Source organism: Protomyctophum parallelum, assembly GCF_964188405.1.
Source record: "Protomyctophum parallelum genome assembly, chromosome: 8".
NCBI classification, from domain to species: Eukaryota; Metazoa; Chordata; class Actinopteri; order Myctophiformes; family Myctophidae; genus Protomyctophum; species Protomyctophum parallelum.
Window position 1 is genome coordinate 47,341,636 of NC_139703.1, and position 22,082 is coordinate 47,363,717.

General features: G+C 41.8%; 1 protein-coding gene across 2 annotated transcripts; it reads left to right on the forward strand.

Annotated features, from left to right (window-relative positions):
- Nucleotides 1–5,347: 5,347 nt before the first annotated feature.
- Nucleotides 5,348–20,750, forward strand: top1a (DNA topoisomerase Ia). 2 transcript variants are annotated; one of them, XM_083770749.1, is made up of 21 exons: nucleotides 5,348–5,467; nucleotides 6,117–6,141; nucleotides 8,597–8,691; nucleotides 8,912–9,031; nucleotides 10,868–10,914; nucleotides 10,999–11,088; nucleotides 11,578–11,656; nucleotides 11,875–11,969; nucleotides 12,104–12,219; nucleotides 12,336–12,457; nucleotides 12,558–12,680; nucleotides 12,794–12,981; nucleotides 13,325–13,469; nucleotides 13,726–13,869; nucleotides 16,361–16,546; nucleotides 16,627–16,695; nucleotides 17,053–17,167; nucleotides 17,815–17,942; nucleotides 18,330–18,424; nucleotides 18,853–19,002; nucleotides 19,415–20,750. In XM_083770749.1, the coding sequence occupies exons 1-21, from the start codon at nucleotides 5,441–5,443 to the stop codon at nucleotides 19,515–19,517; spliced, it is 2,262 nt and encodes a 753-aa protein (XP_083626875.1). In that variant the 5' UTR covers nucleotides 5,348–5,440; the 3' UTR covers nucleotides 19,518–20,750. The 2 variants fall into 2 exon arrangements, with proteins under 2 accessions (XP_083626875.1, XP_083626874.1); XM_083770748.1 differs by having other exon boundaries at nucleotides 8,597–8,687; nucleotides 8,902–9,031.
- The last annotated feature ends 1,332 nt before the right edge of the window (nucleotides 20,751–22,082 follow it).

Sequence of the window (22,082 nt, forward strand, 5' to 3'; positions counted from 1 at the left end):
TCCGATTCTAAATTTGTCTGCTCATTTATTGTGTCATCACTTACAATTCCACTTGTTTAATCTGTATCCTGACTGCGTTCTCTATCCTGATTGGATAGAATAGGTATCCCGACCTGAAAATGCATTTTCTGTTTAATAAAAAGCTGGAGAGACATGGAGACTCCTGTTATTGAACACTTTATACTATAGTGTGTTTTAGCAATGAGTACTATCACTATATAGCTTTTTAACACTTATTTTAAACAAAAATGTTTAAAAAAACACTGCTCATCTGCTGAAAAACGTATCACTTAACTTAACACTTATTTACCCTACCTTTAACATGACAGGGCAGAAATAGCCTTCTGCTCCACAGCTGAACAGGACAACAGCTGCTTTTTTTTTTTTTGCATTGAGAAGTAAGTAAAGTACATTTGCCTTTATATTGGGAAATTAGTAAACACAAAATACTGATATTGTAAATAAAATACAAAACCTCAAATGTCTCAAATCGCAAGAGGCGATTTTTGACAGGCAAAATCCCCCAGCAGATGTTTGTTTCATTGCAGCTCAAAAGGCTTCAGAAAATCCACTGAATGTTCAAAATTCAGGTTGTTTCAGATCCATCCATCCATCCATCCATCCAATACGCAGCTATGGGTGTCTGTCTGTCTGAGCAAGGACAGCTTAGTATCTACAGTGGCCACAGCACAGACTAAAGTGGCACAGAGTAGACTACAGTACGAGCCCTGGGGGTCTGGGGGTCTGGATGTTCCAGGGACCCCCAGGGACCCCCACACGGTAACTCTGTCATTTCTCCACTGTTTCGGACGCGAGGATGGCCATCCTCCTGGCCATTTTCCTGGGGGTCTAGATTTTCCTGGGACCCCCACAAGGTAACTCTGTCATTTCTCAACCGTTTCAGACGCGGGCAGCTCCCCAGAACCATGGCGGCACCCTGGCCGCGTTCCTCGAGGTCTGGATGTAACGGGGACCCGACACGGTAACTGTGTCATTTTTCAACACACACACACACACAAGAAAAAACAGGGGTGGCCATCAGAAAGTAGGGATAGTTGAGTCCAATAGTGAAAGATGCACGGTTGCACCATAGCAACCAGATACAGAACATAATAGCCTACTCAACTATTGTTGTTTTTTTGTCAAATATATTTTTATTGAACATATTATAAATTATTACAAACACTATGATATGAAATACTTTTTTTTATGAAACAAAATGAAAGAAAAGACAAAAAAGAGAAAGAAATCCCTTAACCCTCCCACCCATACTGATACTGCTCAGTGACACTGCATACTATATAATAAGAATACTCAACTATTGTTAAGCATCGCCAGGAATGGCATCCACATTTTTTGGAACTTAGCTTGTGTATTCTGTCCGTCATGACGGATTTGTTCCAGCTTAGCAATGGAGAGCATCTCGTTGAGCCATCTCTTGAAACATGGAGAAGCTGGAGACTGTTAGTTATTATTGTTAATATATCACCATGAATCTTTGTTATTTTTATGGGACATAACAAAACACAGATAGGACTGATGTGACCAAGAAAAACAACAACAGCAACCAGAAATACGAGAAGGAAAACCAAAAAACAAGAACAAAAGAAAGTAGATTTACATCAGAGTGAATGAGGTGCTCACCTCAGGGGAGGAGTATTTCTTTAGGATCAGTCTTGAGACAGGAGGTGGTGGAGGGTGGGCTTAGGCTTTTTCAGTGTAGGAGGATATACGGGCTATTATGAGGCAAACTTTACCTACAACGTATAATTCCTTCCTGAGCACCAGGAGCACCCTGAAGATGGCTACCAAGGGACATGATTCTAAGTTGATACCAAGCGCCTTGTTGCCCTGCTCAGATCTTCATTTTTCATCAACCCTAATCAGTAGCCTTGAGGGGAAGGAGCTCCTCTCTAACATGGTGACTTTTTGATTGATTGATTGAAATATTTATTAACAGTTTGTAGAATTTACATTACATTTTAAGCACAAACTCAATACAAAGACTGTTAACTGTGAGTGGACGACCCAATTAAGCATTACACTTGTTTACAACAGGGTCCACATTGTTCAATTCATCAAAACATTTAGAGACATACAAACATTTAGAGACATACAAATAGACATTTCTATGTAGCTAAATAACAGAACAGGAATTCATCATATAGGAAGCAAAAAAGGGAAATGATACATTATACAGTGAGGGGAAATGGGGGGGGGGTGGGGGGATTCAGATTTTACAGAGGCCAGTTTCGAATTGCAGCCATCCGTAGGTGCCCTTTGAGAGCGGTTTTGAAGGAGTCAAGGGATTCACATGTCTTAATGACTGTTGGTAGGGCGTTCCACATTTTGGTGGCATAGGAGCGAAAAGAATTTAGTCCCTTGTTTGTGCCGAATCTGGGTTGTACATGGTTTGTTGCACTCCCTCTGGTGTTGTGGGTGTGGACTTCGTTTACATTAAGGAAGTATTTAGACAGGTACATGGGTATCTTGGTGGTGTATCGAATCTTGTGGACCAGACCCATTGCAAGATGCTGTACTCTGTCGTCGACCCTAAGCCATCCCAGCCTGTCAAAGTGGGCAGGGGTGTGGTGGGTTCGGGGGGTGAGGCCAAGTAGGAGCCTGACCAGTTTGTTTTGGGAGGTCTGGAGCCTTGTTTTAAGGGCCTTTGAGGTGCTGTGGTACCAAGAGGTGGATGCATAGTCAAAGAAACCTTGTACGAGGGCTCCTGTTAAGGTCTTCAATGTGTTTTTGCTGACCAGTGAGAAGATCCTGTAAAGGATTGACTTTTTTGATTACGTTGGTGGCCATTTTATCACCGGAAAGATTGGCCTCCAGGATGGAACCTAGGTAGGTAATTTGATCTTTTCGTGTGATAATATTGTCACCCACTCTAACCAAGAAGCCATCTGCCTTGCTGAGATTACTATTTGATCCGAAGAGGATGGATTCAGTTTTTTCCAGGTGTAAGGATAGTTTGTTATCAGCGAGCCAGGTGCAGATTCTATCGAGTTCAGAGCTGAGACATGGTGTAAAAGGATGTTATGATATGATTCAGCATTGGGGAGAGGGGGCAGATACTTTCGGCTAATTCCCATCAAGGTCGCCACAGTATCTTCTTTTCTCTGCGTCTTCCTCTGTAGCCAGGGAGCCAGTCACCCAACATTTGACATGCTAGGCCTACTTAAAGCATAGGCGCTGGAGGGGTCAAAATGTCACCCCACTATTGGGAGATGACTGGTCTATTTATTTATTTATTTTTCCCGACCCAGCGCTGGTAACACCGTTCCCATTTTATTGCGCAGCGCAATCGTCATTGTATTGGCTATACGCAGTGCTTGCCTCTGTAACGACCATTCTGCATGCTCTCTCAAGGTGCCAGACAAGCTAATCCACAACAATCATCGTTCTTTGTTTGTATGCATGGCTGTAGGCTAGTAGGTGTGAAAACAGCAGGGGCTCGTGCTGCTGTGACATGCTGACCATTACTGCAGCGCAATATATGGGGGAACAACGTTTCTGACTGTTTCTCCGTCAGTTAAAGTGACTTTTTGAAAAAAAAATCTTCCTCCTTATATAACAATAAGACCTGATGATCATGTTTTAGGGTGGGAAAAAAATCATGGCACTCCATCTTTAATGACCAAATGAATAGAAAAAATCACACCCGTGTGAAGTATCATCCAGCACTGATTAGGTGATGTAATGATGACGTAAAACAAACGGTGTCAAAACAAACTTCTCTTTATTGTTAATGGGATTTAATGTTTATGTTAGGGACAAAACTAACATTCATTTCTCTTCATTGTCAATGGTGTTTTTAAAACAAACATTGAACTAAAAACAAACATTAAACCTGTAGGAAAACACAAATAAAAAGTACACATGACATCACAGGTTAAAGGTATATTCAGTGATTTCACTCAAAAAACCTTAGGTTTCGTTTTTGGCTGTGGGACCCAGCCTTTCGTCCAATCAGGATAGAGAGTCAAAAACTAAACCTAAGGTTTTTTGACCCCCAGGGGTTAACTGGGGACAGGGAGGAACTCCTTATATGGCCAGCACACTCTATAGTAGGGAGGATTATCACAACAAAACAAAAAAATAAGTGATATTTGAATTAAGTGAAATCACTGAATATACCTTTAATCTATTCCTTGAGCTTTTGGGCCTGTGGCCCCTCAACTACTAACACTCCAGCCACCTGAAATGTCCTCCCTCACCGAACCTATAAACCTCTGGACACATCCAAACCATCTCAACCTTGCTTCTCTTGTCTCACGCCGACATGACGTTGCAAAGACGCAATGATGCATGTAGCTGCTCCAAAAAAACTCACAACGCATCTTTGTGTCTGCCTGTGTGCAAACGCACCATTACGCTTTGAGCAGGGGTGTGGGCGTGGGTTCACCTTCCCAGAACCCACCTCACCCCTGTTCATTTTGATAGGTTGGAATGACTTAGGTTTGATGCCAGAGTACAGCAACTTGCAATAGGCCTGGTCTACAAGATTTGCTACACCACTAAGATACCCATGTACCTGTCAAAAGTCCACGATCACAACACCAGAGGGAGTTCAACAAACCACGTTCAATCCAGATTCGGCTCAAACAAGTGGTTAAATTAATTTTGCTCCTATGCCACTAAAATGTGGAACACCAACAGCCAGCCGTTAAGAAATGTGAATCCCTAGCCTCCTTCAAAACCTCTCTCGAATCTGGCCCCTGTAAAAAGGTAAAAGTCCCCCCACTTCCCCTTTTTCTAACTGTGCATTTGATTATTCATTTTTTTGCATAGATGTGTATATTTGTATGTATTTAAATGTTTTAATCAATTGAAAATGGAGGACCCTGATGTAAACAAGTCTTATTGCTAACCCTTTTCAGGTTTTATCCTCTTTGCAGTTTTTGTATTGATCTGTACCTTCCTTGAACTGTAGGCCTACCCATTCTGCAATCTGTTAATACAATTTTCAATCAATCAATCAATCAATCAAACAATCAATCATCCATTGTTGTCATGTGTATTCATGTGTATGTATATGTAGACATAAGACATCACATCACATCTGGGTTATGATAGAAGTCACAGAACATCACAAGATTAACATATTCATCTTCATAAACTGAATAGACACATAACATAAGGAAAGGAGTTTGTAAACCTCTGGAGTCTGTCTCCTGCTCCTCCTCTGCTCTGAGCAACAACGTGGGCTGGAGAAGCGAACACGTTTTGGGAGAGGGAGGGGCTACGGCGTGTCCCTCCACCCATTTAAAGTGTCTTGCGCGTGCGCATTAGTATAAAATTCGGACTTGGTCTATTACACAACTATTTCTTTCTTCATTCTGCCTGGCCTGCCGTGCATCTCCCCAGCCGGTGTTTTAACCACACGTTCACACTTTGTTTTTGTTTTTTTGTTTTATCACACAACTAATAGGAAATGAGCGGAGATCATAGCGACAACCAGGTAACGGCACGTGTCTTTTGTCATCTTTATGCCATTTAAAGGTTCTGCTGTTTTACTTGCGGTTTATTCATCATTTGTCTGGGTTTACAGGTCAGCTAACTTAACTAGCATTCGCTAGCGCGCTCTAGCTAGGCATGTCTGTAAGCGCACATAACGCTTGACTGCTAAACGTGAACTTGATAAACATCATCACACCCTTTTATCCATCAAAATGTACCCGCGTCTACGTTTTTGTGTGACCTCCATGCGACGAACGAGCATGTGTTGTATTCCATAGTAACGTTGGTTGAAACTGACGCTAGCTAATGGCTAGTACTTTTTGATATGGGTACTACCGTTAGCAGCCAGCTCACACTGTCTGCCGGTGTGTGAAGCTAGTGTGGCTAGCTCACTAGCTAAAGGCTAATTTAGGTCTACTTTGTCGATCGACAAAAATGACTTTTTTAACCGAGAAAAGTGTCGCCGCGGCACGCGTCGCAAATATTTCTCATTTTTGTCCAGGCCACGTACCACCGTGGCCCGACCAAGTAATATATCCAGGAATTGAATGACTGTCGCCTTTTGCGGTCCAGTTGAAGTTAAAAGTTAGTTAGCCGGGCTAGTTGGCTAACTATGGAATTTTAACCATGTCTTTTGTTTTAATTTTCAGATTGACTGTGGCTCCCGGATCAATGGTAAGCTTGCAGTTATAATATGGATGACATAATAAAAGCGGTTTGTCTGTTTTGAAATGGTGACATGTCTTCTCTTCACACATTGAACGTTGTTCTTAGCAGAATGATAGAAATGGCGTCCAGAGACTAAGTCCTCTGCTTCACTCACAAGCGCCTATTGTTCAAAAGGGGGGCCTTGAAAAAGCTTTTTAGGCGTTTGTTATCTCTAGCGGACCGTCTATATCTATACATTTGGGCGTGTTTTATTAGTTTATCTGATTAGACTCGCATATTTGTGCGCTTTAAATGCCTTATTTCCAGACTGAAAGTGAGGGTTTGGGGGCTGAGGACTTAGTCTCTGCGCCATTTTCTTTTTCAGTAGCGGCCTGACTGTACCATAGCAGGCAGATGATCTGAGGTTGTAAAGTACAGATGAGACTAGGTTCCCTTAGGGTGACTACACACAGAACAGTACACCACTCATTGTTCTTTTGACTGTTTGTGTACAAATGTAACTGTTAAAAATGGATACATTAACGGAAGCACTTTACAGTGTATTAACAGTAGCAAAGACAATGTCAGTCAATAAGTTCATGATCATGGATTTAGTATGAAATGTTGGGATGTTTAACATCACTACAGTTTACAGAGCTTTTTACAATGGGGAAAAGTTCAACACCAATATTTATTTTAGACTGTGCTTCAAACAGTATGGATGTATTACATAGATTGCCTCTATATGTAATTATTGCATGTAGTTTTTCACTAATATCTGCAATGTCTACCGTCTAAAATTGCAAACTAATTGAAATACTTCGTTTTCATTTGTCTACCTTAACTCCTAACAATTCATTAACAAATTATTATAATGCATGTTACTCCTTACACACTAATAATAAAACTTTATAGAGCACATAATAAAACAGTGGTTTACATTAACTTAATAGATAATCAAATTAAATAAATTAAAATGCCACCCTGATAATAATTCATAACAAGGGTTTCTCTCTCCTTTAAATATCAACATAGCTGTTTAACCCATTCTGACCGGGCACCCATTTTGGTGTCAGCATCATGTTATGTTTTAGCTATTTAAAAATAGCAGATCTACAAGCTCATATCGCGTGGCGCGATACGAGCTTGTAGGTCTGCTATTTTTGAAAAATCAAAGAACGACTGACATTTTTTTAGAATCTGATCTCAGGTCAGAATGGGTTCATCAGACCAGTGTGTGTCCGGCGGAAACCTCGTATGAATCTGATCTCAGGTCAGAATGGGTTAATGATGCTGTGTATATACCGTGGGCCTCATCTCAGTTGTCATTTTCATGTGCTTGAGACAGTTGTTAGTTAATGAATGAGCTGTCCAGGATGATGCGAATGATATACTATTTAGACAGAAATCTCTTTGGTTTAGTGTAATTGAAACTAATATTGTGACTATTTGAAGTAGGCCTATATTGTGAAATGGCTTCAGTAGAGTACAAATTGCAGTATTGTTAGAATATATCAATTGAATATACAGATGATGCACATTACTGGTGCAAGAGAGCAGAATACACAGCCTTCTATCTATGGTATATAGACAGTTATTTCACATGTGCAAATCTGTTTGAACAACGGCACGGTTGGACATTGCATGCCCCTGCAGTAAGCTGTTGTCTGTCTGTGACCCATTTCCCCCCCTGTCCTAAATGATGAACTTCTTACAATGCTTCCAGTGAAAATGTTGTAACCGAGGAACAGCTGTCGGTCAGTAAGTTTGAAATGGCACTGCCACTTTCTGTTAAAAGTCAGGTTTTGGTTTCCTCCACAACGTGGCCTCATGGAAGTGGCATGACTTGATATTTAAGGACATTTGTATTTGCCATGTGTGTAAATGGCTCACTTTAAAGCGTTGTCTTTGTGTCAGACAATTGGCTGAAGTTCTTGAAACGTGGAAGTTTGGCATGAGGTGGTCGTCATTGATATTGGTCAGTTTCTTTGTTTACAATACCAGCCTCTTCCCCCCCCCCTTTTTTTGTGAGATTTACAGGGATTTCCTCATGGCTGTGACTTTTAAGCAAAGAATAATTGCCTGTTTGTATTTTCTGAGCATGTTGAAGCCTGTCTAGTGTCTTCCATTTCATAATGTCTCACTGACAAAGATCAGTAGACCCATCTGCACACTAGAGGGTGCTGTCTCACTGTCATAGATGCTCTCTGCTTGTTGATGGTAAAGCATGTTCATAACTATGAACCAAATGCATATCTTCAAAAGTTGACTTATTGAGCTGCAAATGGCCCTCTTCAGTTAGATTGGACTTGCTTAGGTGGCTATTGTTTGGCTGTTCAAAGAGGGTAATGTTATCTGCCCAATTTCTTGTGAGTGATATTGGTTGGTCGTTGACATCTGACAAAGACTATTAAAATCTCCCAGCGTAGAATTGTCACCCGAAAATGTATCTTTAATGTATTTGACTCTTCACTTTCTTTAGATTCGTACAAACATAAAGAAAAGTACAAGGAACACAAACACAAGGACCACAAGAAAGACAAGGAGCGGGAGAAGTCAAAGTATGGCAGCGGGTATGTCTCCTTAATGATTTGCATTGTATTACATGTTGAGACTTTTTGTGAACCTTTTTAATATCCCGCCCATAAGTTGGAGATGGGTTTCACTGGAAGGTTATGTGCTTGTCTGATAAGTGGTGTGGTGTCTGCTCACCACAGCCAAGTGTTTTGTCCAGATTGAGGTGGTAAAATGCCTTTCTCTTTTCCTTTTTTGCTCTTCAAATGCCAGTGACCACAAGGACTCCTCGTCTGACAAAAAGCATAGGGAAAAGGAGAAGTTAAAGCACAAAGATGGCAGCACGGACAAACACAAGGATAAGCACAAGGACAAGGACAAGGAGAAGAAGAGGGAAGACAAGGTGAAGAGTTAGCCACAGATATTAAAAAAATGGAGCATCTACAAGTTTTGAACTTGTAGATCTGCTACTATGGAAAAACATATATATTTTTTTACTAATTAACTAACGTCTTAATGTCGGGACATTCTACACAGTATCTCTCCATCCATCAGGCTCCCATAGGCAAAATTACATGTCAGTAGTGGTCTCAAGGTCAGGTCTATTAAATGAACGGGAAATTAACACTTAGGATGCTAAGGATGTGTATACACGTCCTCTCAAATTGAACCGTGGGTGCCTCAGACATGTATACGCCTTAACCCCCTTATGGCTATTGACGTAATTAATCAATAAATCCCTTATGGCCACTGACGTAATCGTTTAATCCTCTGTAATCGGGGGCTTAATGTAGCAACTTTTAGCTTGTTTGGCTAACGGCCGATGTAATCCACCTAAAACTGGCCGAAATCCGCACGTGCGTGGTCTTGATGTGCATCGCTGCGTAAAATGCGATATTTTGGGCTTGATTAGAGCTTAATTTGACTTACCGGTAGTTATTAAAATCGATGATGATCGCTTGGCATCCCGGACATCTGACAGTGCAGCACAGTCCAAAACTATTACCCGATGTTATTGTTCGTTAAACCGGAAGTGACATCGCCAGATTCTCTATTTGGTCAAAATCGGCATAATGGTGATGTTGCCGCCACCATCAGGACTGGGTATAATACTATGATTAGGATTGCCGTTTCAGAATGAGATTGTGTGTATATCTCATTTTTCTATTGGCATTAAAATGACGAATTAAACATGAATAGTGCAGGCAGAAGGCACAATCCACTGTTAATTAGGCTGGCCATAAGCCAGTTAATGATATAAAACTGGATCACTGGAATCTATTTTTTTTATTGAAGCCGTTGCTAGGCATCTCCATGGTCACCGTTCCTGGATGCGACATACTAATTCCTACACGGGTTGTGCTTATAACCACGCCCCTAGACAATTTAAGTTCACTGAGTTTCAGCTAAGGTTTAGGTATAGTTTTACTGAGGTTAGAGTTAGGTATAGTTTTACTGAGGTTAAGGCTGCCAATCACAGCGTGTCCTTGCACAACCCATGTAGGCTTTGGTATGACGCCTCCTGGACATGTTTGGCGTGTGTGCGTGCAGCCATTCACTTCCTTGTTCACGGCAAGGACTGTATAAAGAGGACGGGAAGCGAAGACCGTAAGGGTGCCGCCATGTTGCTCACATGGTGCTCCATGGAAGGAAAGAAACATGCGCAATGGGCTTTATGCAGCCAACACTTCCGCGTTCAGCTTCCTTGGTCTGCAACTGCGCATGTTTCTTTCCTTCCATGGAGCACCATGTGAGCAACATGGCGTCGACCGTACGGTCTTCGCTTCTTGTCCTCTTTAGACAGTCCTTGGTTCACAGGCCAACAATCTTCCTTATTCTCTCTGAATCTATGTTGCTGTCCATGGTTTTGATCAGAATGTTCAGTCCTAATTTATGACTTAACCAAGCATCTTGTTTGAAATATTAACGCTTCTAAAGAGAGATCATACTTATTAGTGCGAGATAGTACTAGAGCTTTTCACCTCCCGGTTTTGGGTGTAAATGGATTGCGGGCCTTTTCAGAGTGAAATCTGCCTCATCTGCTTGGCACTGTAGCTGCTAGAGTGCCAAGATTTTTCAGAATAAGGCGCTAGAGTCTAGCGCCTTATTCTGAAAAATATGCTGCAACAAATATCATCTTGTCACCTTAAAACTAACTTTATGGTGTTTGTGCAATCATACATTTTGCTTCTTCATGACTTCTGCTGTTCCTCACATAACGAATACTTGTTCCTTTCAGGTTAAATCTGTTGATGTCAAGAAGGAAAAGGAGAATGGCTTTGCCAGGTAGAACATTTTACATGTCTGCTAAAATGTATAATGTTGATTTGAGGTGAACTATCCCTAATTTGTGGCTGTTTTCGTTTCTAGTCCGCCACGTGTGAAGTCAGAGCCCAACGATGACTCTTACCACTCGCCTAAATTTGAGAAGACTTTGAAAAGAGAACGGGATGACAATGAGTAAGTGCCCAAGTTGTCTTCAACCAGGATAGAGTTTCACTTGAACTTAAATGTGTGCAGCCAAGATGATGCTTCGATAGTACTCCATTGTGCATATGGTCGTTTTTCAGGGAGAGCGGGCTTGCTCAGCCATTGGAAAGAACTACAAACACTGCTATTCATAGGATCTTTTAGAGCGAAAAACTATTACAAATATTTTCCACACAGTATATAGTCTGTATATTATCCACACACAGTATTTGTGTATTTGTCTGTATTTATACAATTTTTTAGCGCTAGGTGTAGAGACGCAAAACAAAGAAATTGGAACTCTAATTCCTTTGGATAAGGGCATCACCTTATGTGGCATGCACATTACAGTTTGGCTTTTAAACGGCACCGGATTTGAACGGTTGACGGTGCAAGAACTCCCCGTTTCCCACAGAGTTGTTGCCAAATGCAGATTGGAGAAGACTGTTACCTTGGATAACACTTGGTGTTTTCTTTCAGCTCTGATTTCAAGCCTAAGAAAATAAAGATCGAAAATGAAAAGAAGGCCAAAAAAAGGAAACAAGAAGGCTATGATGAGGTGAGGTATTGTGCTGAATTGTTCTTGGGTTTTCATGACCATGAATGTGGAGGGGTTGTCTGATCTTTTCCAACATGTTTGGATGGGGGCTGCGTTTGGGGCACACCTGAGGAATTGGAAATACTTCATTTCAACTTCAAGCCTGTGTGATGCTGAACCTTTTTTTTGTTTGTTCTGGGAGTGAAACACGGCTCACATATTCAGTCTTCCCTTTTTAGGATGTCAAGCCCAAGAAGACAAAAAACAAAAAAGGTCAAGTCGCTGACGGAAAGAAAGGAAAGGCTAAAAAGGAGGTGGAGGAGAAGTGGAAATGGTGAGCTTAGTTTTTGCCTGCCACCTGCTAAGCATTTCCTTGTCTGTTCATCAGTATGGCGACGAGTCGTTTGGTTCTATTGCATGACATAACTTATGTCTTATCCTAACTTCTCATTCTGTGGTCGATTCTAGGTGGGAGGAGGAGAGGTCCACAGATGGCTCCAGGTGGAGATTTCTGGAACACAAAGGACCAGTGTTGGCACCACCATATGAACCTATTCCCAGCCGTGTAAAATTTTACTACGATGGTAAAACAATTTCCTACATGACATTATACTTTATTTTTCACTAATTGTCAGGTATGCAGTAGTTTCATTCATAGGCGTTAATGACTGATCAACCAGTGTTTATGCATCTGTTTTAGGAAAGCACATGAAGCTCAGCCCGGGAGCTGAAGAAGTGGCCACCTTCTTTGGAAAAATGCTGGACCATGATTACACCACAAAAGATATCTTCCGAAAGAACTTTTTTAAAGACTGGCGAAAGGTAGGAAACGGGCATGGTCTGTACTTTTTTTTTTTTGGGGTGCAAAACATAATTGGTTCATTTTGATCATGCAAATGTTTCTTTCCCACCCAACCAACAGGAAATGTCTGCAGAGGAAAAGGCTACAATCACAGATCTTAAAAAGTGTGACTTCAACCAGATGAATGAGCACTTCAAGGCTGTATCAGAGGCCAGGAAAGCAATGTCAAAGGATGAGAAACTGGTGAGACATGGACATAAGACCGAATTGGGTCCATTTTCGACCATGTACCCCCTCCTCCCCTGCTTCAAGTGGCATGTAGCTCTAATGTTGGTTGACATCTCTCAATTTTATAGAAAATCAAATTGGAGAATGAGCGCCTCCTGCAGGAGTATGGCTTCTGTCTCATGGACAACCACAAGGAGCGCATCGCTAATTTCCGCATTGAGCCGCCTGGACTTTTCCGGGGCAGAGGAGACCACCCCAAGATGGGCATGCTGAAGCGTCGGATCAGACCCGAGGACGTAATCATCAACTGCAGCAAGTGAGTGAAGTTTTCAGCTTCAGTAAAAAAAAATGTGTTTGTTCAAGGGATGCAGAGAAGCAAATGCTTATTTTATTTTTTTTAAGATATTTTTTTGCGGCTTACGCCTTTTATTGATTTTTGAAGGGACAGACAGTAGGCTGACAGGAAACGGGAGAGAGATGGGGGGATGACATGCAGTAAGGGCCGTGTCGGGTCCGGGAGTCGAACCCGCGGCACACTGCGACTGGATTACCAGTCTGGTGCCCAGACCGTTACGCTACGGCCTGGGCAGCAAATGCTTATTGTCCGGACCCCTTCTTACCTAACATTGTTTAACAATGTTATAATCCTTGCCTCACAGAGACTCCAAGCACCCCAAGGCTCCCCCTGGCACAAGGTGGAAGGAGGTTCGTCATGACAACAAAGTAACCTGGCTTGTATCCTGGACAGAAAATATCCAAGGTTCCATCAAGTACATCATGTTGAACCCCAGTTCAAGGATCAAGGTAGGCCCATGATCTTGATGATGCACTTCAATATGCACATTCTAAACAAATTGTCTTTGTTCCATCATTATATGGAAGTTTGACACCTGGATATACTTAAGAAAATGTATAATGAGCATTTACCTTTTGTACATAATTACCTTAAAATGTATGGCCTGTGACGAGTAATTGTAGGTTGCATCGCTACAGTCTTGTAATTTCAGTCTTTCTTTGAGTGCTTAGTCATCTCCATTTTCTGTGACGTTTGTGCCCGCAGGGAGAGAAAGACTGGCAGAAATACGAGATTGCTCGTCGACTGAAGAAGTGTGTGGACCGCCTGAGGGCCCAGTACCGCGATGACTGGAAGTCCAAGGAGATGCGAATCCGACAGAGGGCTGTGGCACTCTACTTCATTGACAAGGTGAGAGTAGAGGCCGTATGACTTACCAACTAGGGATGCAACTATTAACCGGTTTTACTCAACTGAAGTCACACCAACCACAAGTAAAAGTCTCAGTGCAAAATAGCCCATGTGACCACCCTGTCGCATCACATTTTGAGCATGTAGTAGATTGGCTATATTTGAACATTTGTCAACATAGTTGAAGCATTCACTGGTAATGACGTGCCCAAAATGGGGATGCCAGGTGAGTATAGACTTGGCCTTTGTAATGTATTAGGTAATGAGTGCACACACTGCCATAGACTATCAAAAATGGGTCAAACGGTGGCACAGTTGGTAGTGCTGTCGCCTCACAGCTAGAAGGTCCTGGGTTCGATTCCTGCTCGGGACGCTGTGGGTGCTGGCGGTGTTTCCTCCTCCACGTCATCAGTGCCCATACCCGAAGGCGGTGTTGGCGAAAGGGACTTTCTGTGTGGAGTTTGCATGTTCTCCCCTAGGGTAGGTACCCTCACAAAAAACATGCAGTAATCCTGGTCACTAAAACTGCCTCCGCCTGATGGAGGGGAAAGGAACTGGTTGGAATAACGTGTTCCTTCCACGCGCTACGTCCAACCAGGGAAACTCCACCCTGTCAGGTGTAAAGGAGCAACTTGGACACTCGGGCATGAAGGAAGCATGAGTTCAAGTCCGTTGCTCTCCCCTTGCCCCCCATATATGGGGACTAGGTTGGTGGAGGGTGTGTAGAGCCCAGGATCACATTAGATGATTGACACAGGGGTGAAAAATGGGTTACAAAATCGTGGGATAAAAAATAATATATATAAAAAGGGTCAAACGGTCTTAAAATGCCACCGGGAAGCCACAATTTACAACTAACATTCATTATCCAAATTGAGTAAGCGGGAGATGGTGGGCTCTGTGCATGAGTTTTCTCAAAGTAATCCACTGCTGTCTTCTCTCAACTTGGCTTGAAATTGGTTTGCACATCACGGTGTTGCTTGAATAAGACAAGATTGATTGAAAAAGCAGACTTTCGTTTGAATACAATGATCACAATTTGTGTGTGTGTGTGTGTGTATATATATATATATATATATGCGCACACACACACACACACACACACACACACACACTATTTAGGCATTTAGCAGACACTTGATCCAGAGCGACTTACAATAAACAAAAAGCATGGCATAGATCACATAGTAGTTATCATGTATCAACTAAGAACGTAACCGTGGAGTATATGTCAACTATATTATACATGTGTACTATAAAGTGCTATGATTACATAAAATGCAATTCTAGTGCTGTCTACGTAACAAGCTATAAGTCTGTCTAAAATACTATCTAAGTCTACATGAAGTGCTATCAAAGGGGTTAGGCTAGGGCAAGGGCCATGGTGGAGTCTGAAGAGGTGGGTTTTCAGACTACGGTGGAAGATTGGGAGTGAGGCTGCAGTTCTGACTGTGATGGGAAGTGCATTAGACTTGCCAATAAGAAGTTTGGGTTTTATCAACCAAGGTTCATGTTTTAGGTTATTGGAGAAAGTAAAATGTTAGTGTTTTTTTTCCCCCTGCAAATATTTAGGGACATTTCTTTATTTACTATACTCCTACTAGACCCCAGTAAATTACATCTGGCCCAGTAGTTTTCAGTGTGTCTGAACGAACAACTGACTACTGGGTGGCCACCATACACTGTCGTAGGATCAATCATCAATTTGTCACCTCCTCCACATTCAATAGACCCTGTGATCTTTTGTGGCCAGATGTAATTTCCTGGGGTCTAGTAGGACCATAGTAAATGATAATAAAGAAATCGCCGTAACATTTTGTAAACTGATATATTTAGCTACTTGTTTGAATGCCCCTATCAAAATGGCTTTCATTTGCTGCTTAAACATGGAACACTCACCTTTTACTTTTTCTAAAATCAACCTAAAACAGAACCTTGGTTGTAAAAAAAAAAACCAAAGTTGTCCTTTTCAGGAATGTGTTGTAAACGATCATGGTTTTGTAAACAATCATATTTTAAGTAGTTAGTCATTACAGCAAGTAAGTATGTATTGGATTTACAAACTTTTTTTTAACCATAATGTTACGAGGGATGCAATTATAATTGTTACATCCCTTAGTAACCCATCCCATTAGTCTCTCGGCAACATTTTCAAATGCTTTCACTAGGGTAAGTGCTGAACATGTGGGGAAAATGACAGTACAGTCTGGGCTTTGCAGTTGTGTAAATGTGTCATAGTAAATTGCAAATTAGATGAAGCATAGCTTGCTGCATAGCAAAATAATTTATTTTATAGATATTAAAATATGAGCATGTAAAATGGTTGTCTGGTTTGAGATATCCCTATACACTACCCCATGCTTAGAGGTAACTTTATGTAGTGACTTACAGGTGTGGGGGATTTTTATTAAATTCTGTGTGATGGCATTATCCTCATGTTGAAAGTGAGGGCAGTAGTTTAAACCAGTGTTCCTTTTCTGATGTGCTCTAGCTTGCTCTGAGAGCCGGTAACGAGAAGGAAGAAGGGGAAACTGCAGACACTGTGGGCTGCTGCTCCCTCCGAGTGGAACACATCAACTTGTACGCAGAAAAAGATGGACAGGAGTTTGTGGTGGAGTTTGACTTCCTGGGTAAAGACTCCATCCGCTACTACAACAAAGTTCCTGTGGAAAAGAGGGTAAAGATGACCATCTTGCTTTAACGGTGTTTGTGAGCCATTGTGGTATTCTTGGTATTAATGTCCCAAATCTCTTCCAGGTATTTAAAAATCTCCAGTTGTTCATGGAGAATAAGCAGCCGGAAGATGACCTGTTTGACCGTCTCAATGTAAGCTTGATATTGGCTAGCTGATCCAAGGAATTGTAGAAGGACCCCACCTGGTCATGTTGATTCATTGTATATGTATTGCTGGGCTTAATGTGAGGACTGAGACATAATTAATTATGCATACATCATAACATTTATATACTTGTATGACTAATGACTATATTCCTAAAGACTCAAGCCTAACTTGACATGAACCAAAAATATAGTCTGTCTTCAGTGCATTGGCAAAATGGTTATGCAAGATATTAAAGTAGTTTGAGTTTAATGGTAGACTCTTCTTAATAGCATTGAGCCTCCTGCCTTCCATAGTCGGTGTTTGTTATAGAACTAATGAATACTTCCCTGTCATCCCTCCAGACCTCCATTCTGAACAAGCACCTCCAGGAGTTGATGGAAGGTCTGACGGCCAAAGTGTTCCGTACTTACAACGCCTCAATCACCCTCCAGCAGCAGCTGAAGGAGTTGACCAGTCGTAAGTTCTTCTCTAATAACCTACCAGGGATACCAACCTACCTTCTTATAAATGTCGACTAGTCATATATGTAGCCTACCGTACTTGAAAAAGTTCAACTCATGGTTTTGATTTAAGCTAGAGGAAGCACCCATGCTACCTTCAGGCTGATTAACACCTCAGTTGAGTCAGTGGTTAATCAACCTGCTGGTGATTTATCTATAAACAATGACCACTCAGCCATACATTATCCCACTTATTACATGGCTACTTAATATTTAAATTAATAAATTGACCCAAAATGCAACAAAACGAGATTTCCTTGCTTTCATTATAGAGTACCGAAAGTACTCCACAAGTGTCGTGCTGGCCGGCGTCTGCCCAGCTGCAGCACTGTCGAAAAACAAGGAAGTTGATCAAATGTAATCCATTTTCGGGTACTGCTTTGTCTATTTCTCGCTCTAATGTTTTCAAAAACATTTTAAGAGCAATGTTTAGCTATAAATTACTGTTTACATGTTGGAAACGGCAGTAAATCAAGCGGCTGCAGCCAGGTCAAGAAATAACACACCGCTGAATTCTGCGATTGACCCATTGGAATCAAGCAATCGGAACCAAGCCATGTAATTAAGCATACCAACTTGTGTGTTCTCTCTCTGCCTCTCTAGCGGACGAGAACGTTCCAGCCAAGATCCTGTCTTACAACAGGGCCAACAGAGCTGTAGCCATCCTCTGTAACCATCAGAGGGCGCCACCCAAGACCTTTGAGAAGTCTATGCAAAACCTGCAGACTAAAGTGAGATTAATTTCTGTTTTGGTTAATTACATTTGAAATGGTTTATTTGGCTCCTGTGGTTCAAATAAATGAATTTCAATTTGACTGACTGTCTAAAATGGCTATCCATGAAGTTGTAGCTCTAGAGACTCTGCTTTAGTTGAATTTCAATTGAATTAGTCTTATGTAGGTTAACTTAGGTCAATGGTACAATGAGGTCAAGGTTGGTATACTAGATGTTTTCACCAGTGGTTTATATTTGAAAGATGGATGAGCAATGATAGAATTTAGCAACCCACATCAAGCATTTATGAATATGCTTGGTATTGCTATGAGATTCCTCAAAAGCCCACATATTAAACACTATTGTCTCCACTGAGTGAACTCAACCATCTTCACCATTCTCAGATTGATGCAAAGAAGGACCAGCTCATTGATTCCAAGAGGGAGCTGAAGAGTTCCAAGGCAGATGCCAAAGTACGGAGAGATGAAAAGTCCAAAAAGTGAGTAACGCTAAAGACTAGCTAATTCCATGAAATACTTCACTGAATTCGTGATTTTTTTTTTGTAGTTTAGATCATAGACAAAGAAAGGTAGACTCCTCCTCTGGTTCTGGGACATATGTATCATATGGCAGCTGCCATATTGGTTATGAAATATGCCAGAGGCGCAACGCGATGCCACTTGAAGTGATCACAGCACGTCTTTTCTGGGACTAGTCTCTGAGGACAAGTTCCCGAAAAGACGTGCTGTGATTGACCAGTCGTCTTGAGTGGCATCGTGCTGTGCCTCTGCCATATTGAATGGCAAATATGGCGTCTTCCATAAGATGGATGCCGCTCCAATGAACTGCAGCGGCGAATGAGGCATCTTACGTTTTTGTGGTTTTGATGACTCTCTGATTGTTCCACCATTCTTCCATATCCTGTAGGACTGTGGAGACCAAGAAAAAGGCAGTCGAGAGGATAGAAGAGCAGCTAATGAAGCTGGAGGTGCAGGCCACCGACCGTGAGGAGAACAAGCAGATTGCCCTCGGCACTTCAAAACTCAACTATCTGGACCCACGTATCTCTGTGGCCTGGTAAGACTTGATATCAGCAAGACCTTAAAACCCATTTTGGGTGGGAACCCCATTTGGTGTTAGCATTATGTTATGCTTTAGCTATTGAAAAATAGCAGATCTACAAGCTCATAGCGCTGGCGCGCTACGAGCTTGTAGGTCTGCTATTTTTGAAAAATCGAAGAACGACTGACATGGGAACATAGCTTTTTCAGAAAACTGTCAGGATGTAGAAGAGATTTTTAGAATCTGATCTCAGGTCAAAATGGGTTAAGGGCTGAGCTTGACTTATGTTACAGCTCTCCATTTCTGCAGCAATCTCCTTATGCCTTTGGCCAATGAGACATAATTGATTAACATAATCGCACAGGAGAGCATTGTGATTTGAATGAAGAGTGAGTACCCATTGTAATTTCTCGTCTTGTTTCTTAAGGTGTAAGAAGTGGGACATACCCATTGAGAAGATCTACAACAAAACCCAGCGTGAAAAGTTTGCCTGGGCTATTGACATGGCAGAAGATGACTATGAATTCTAAATCCAAGTTTGTGGTTTTAACTATGATACTCCCGTTTTATTGGATACTTGTTTTTAGCATAACTGAATTTCACCTGATGGCCAGACCTGACAATTAATTGTGGATAAAGTGAGCTGACAAGAATGGCAACGGCAGGCAAGCAAACTACTTCATTTTGATTGCATTTCGAGCTGACGAGGGTTGTGGTTGGTCTGATCCAAGGTCGGGCTCCAAGGCTGAACTATGCCCACAACTGGGCGTCAAGGCGTAGTCCCAGTAATTGGAAGAACCTTTGACCTTTTTCTCCCTCATTGGGGACAACACCTGGCAATGCCTGTACTTCGAACTCTGTGGTCCTATAGCTACTGTATTCATAAAAAAAGAAGCTTTGTGTATCATTTTAATATCTTTGTTCACTCTGTATTTTTAGCCCTCCCATGTATTATTAATGAATTCTATATTTTGATAGAAGAGAAAGTTAAATCAAATGAATTCCTTAAATACACCCACACGCCTTTTGCGGGAATGCAATGTGAGCTTTAGTTTTGTGATGAGTGTGGGGGGAGACCATGAACGCTGTGTGTTTGGATGAATGATATTTTAAACTAGAGTGTCGAATAATATAACATGAAAGGGCATGTCTGGATGGGCAAGGGGGTGGGGGAGAATACTGCAACCATGTCAATATTGCAAACAGAATGTGAATATTTTGTTTTACAGCCTCTATCAGGGACTTTTTTGTTCAGTGTAAATGTGAACCAATTTTCTTTTCACCCCTTTTGGTTGCCAGCATCCTCTTAATCCTTCTCCATCGCCCTGTCTACATCTGATTTTAACTTAATTATTTTCACATGTCAAGAGGAAAGAAACTCCCTTATCTGTTACTTGAAGATAATATTTAAATGTATTTCAAATCAGTAAATGTGTTTTCGGAATGGTATTAGAGGGATATTGACTTTGCCAAAAAAGAGAAAAACCTGTTACAATTTTAGCAGTTTTTACAATTGTAGAGATTGAGGACAAAAACAAACACTTTAATGTGAATATCTATTAGTCTGATTCCAGTCTATTCCACTCATGTATGACAAAGTTGATGTAGGTAGTCAAATCATGTCCATTTACTGTTTTACAAACCTTTTGTCATAGCCTTCAATCATGGTTTTATTTTTCCCCTCAAGTTTTTAGTTTCAAGCTCATTGTAGGTTGTAAAGAGAATTAATTAAATCCTACAACTCAAAAAGCTGACTGTCTGTGTGATGTCCTTTTGCTATTACTGGATCTTTGCGTTTTCCTTAATTGGTAAACTTGCATATTTGGAAAAATGAACTAGAGGGTAGTGTGTTCTGGAATAGAGTTCAAAACCAGTCTCCTCAGAGCAGGCCCCAAGACGCCCAGCTGGTTGTTGGTTTTGGATTAGTAGTCAGAAGAGATCTGCTGAAGTTTGACTATGGGTATTTATTTTATAGTCTGACGTTCTCAAATGTTAGATTTCCAATTGGATTAACCTAAAGAGTATTTAGTCAACAGTATAGACCCATGACCTTACTTTTCAGCATCCTGCGTCTTAGCTTAAAGGGCCACTTCACCCCTTCTGCAACCAGATCTAATTCAAATGTAATTCTGTTTGGGAGACAAACACTTTCCTGGGGTTTTTATGTGAAATGCTAAAATATCAACGTGTATTACACAAAGTGCCAGTGATGTCATGGACACTGGTCTCCCTTCCTGGGCTACATGTCCCAGTCATGTACATATAAAGGTAGACGCCTCAAGAGCGTCTGTATCTCAACGGGATGCGATGGCGATGCGTGATTGCATTGGCAAGCTTTCCCAAGATTCCTTGCGACGCATAGCGGAAGCAGAACGGAAGAACGTTCGGTAGGCCAGAGGCACGTACCTTCAAGATTCCGCTTGACTTCCTCCCGTTGGGAGACATCGATCCAACGAACTGCTAATATATATATTTTAATATCTATGGTTTCAGTAAGACAGCCCCTCTCCACAAGGTGGGGTGAGTGCAGCAAAGCAGCATGGTCATTGTAGTAACCCAGCAATGAGACCAGTCTCCATGACATCACAGACTGCGGTGTCTGGTGCAACGCACAGGTCCTGTGAAGCAGGAGTGGACCTGGTGAGAAGTATACCAATTAGCAGGGGCCCGGACAGGAGTCAACCCACAGAGCCTAGTCCTTCCATCCGCCAGTTTAGGCTAGTATGGTGTAAACCCGCAGCTATGTCTGCTCCCCAGTCTGCTCTATACATGCAGGTTGATCTGTGGTGGATTTTACTGGACTCTTTGCAACCTTGTGCAGCCTTCTATCCTGCTCAGGAAGATTTCTTTTCCTACACTACCAGTGACGCCCAGCACACACCAGGTGCGCAGCGACGCGGCACAGGAAAATATCGGAGCGTCAGGCGAGGCGTGAACATGCGTCGGATGCCGCCGGTGTGGGATGGGTTCATTGAAAATAACGGAGGCGGCTGTTTTGACGCACAGCGTTCGCAGACGGTGTGTGTAGGCCTTAAGACGCCCTGAGGGCGAGAAGCAACCTCGCCCTAAAGGGCAAGGTCACGTGCACGGCTGCA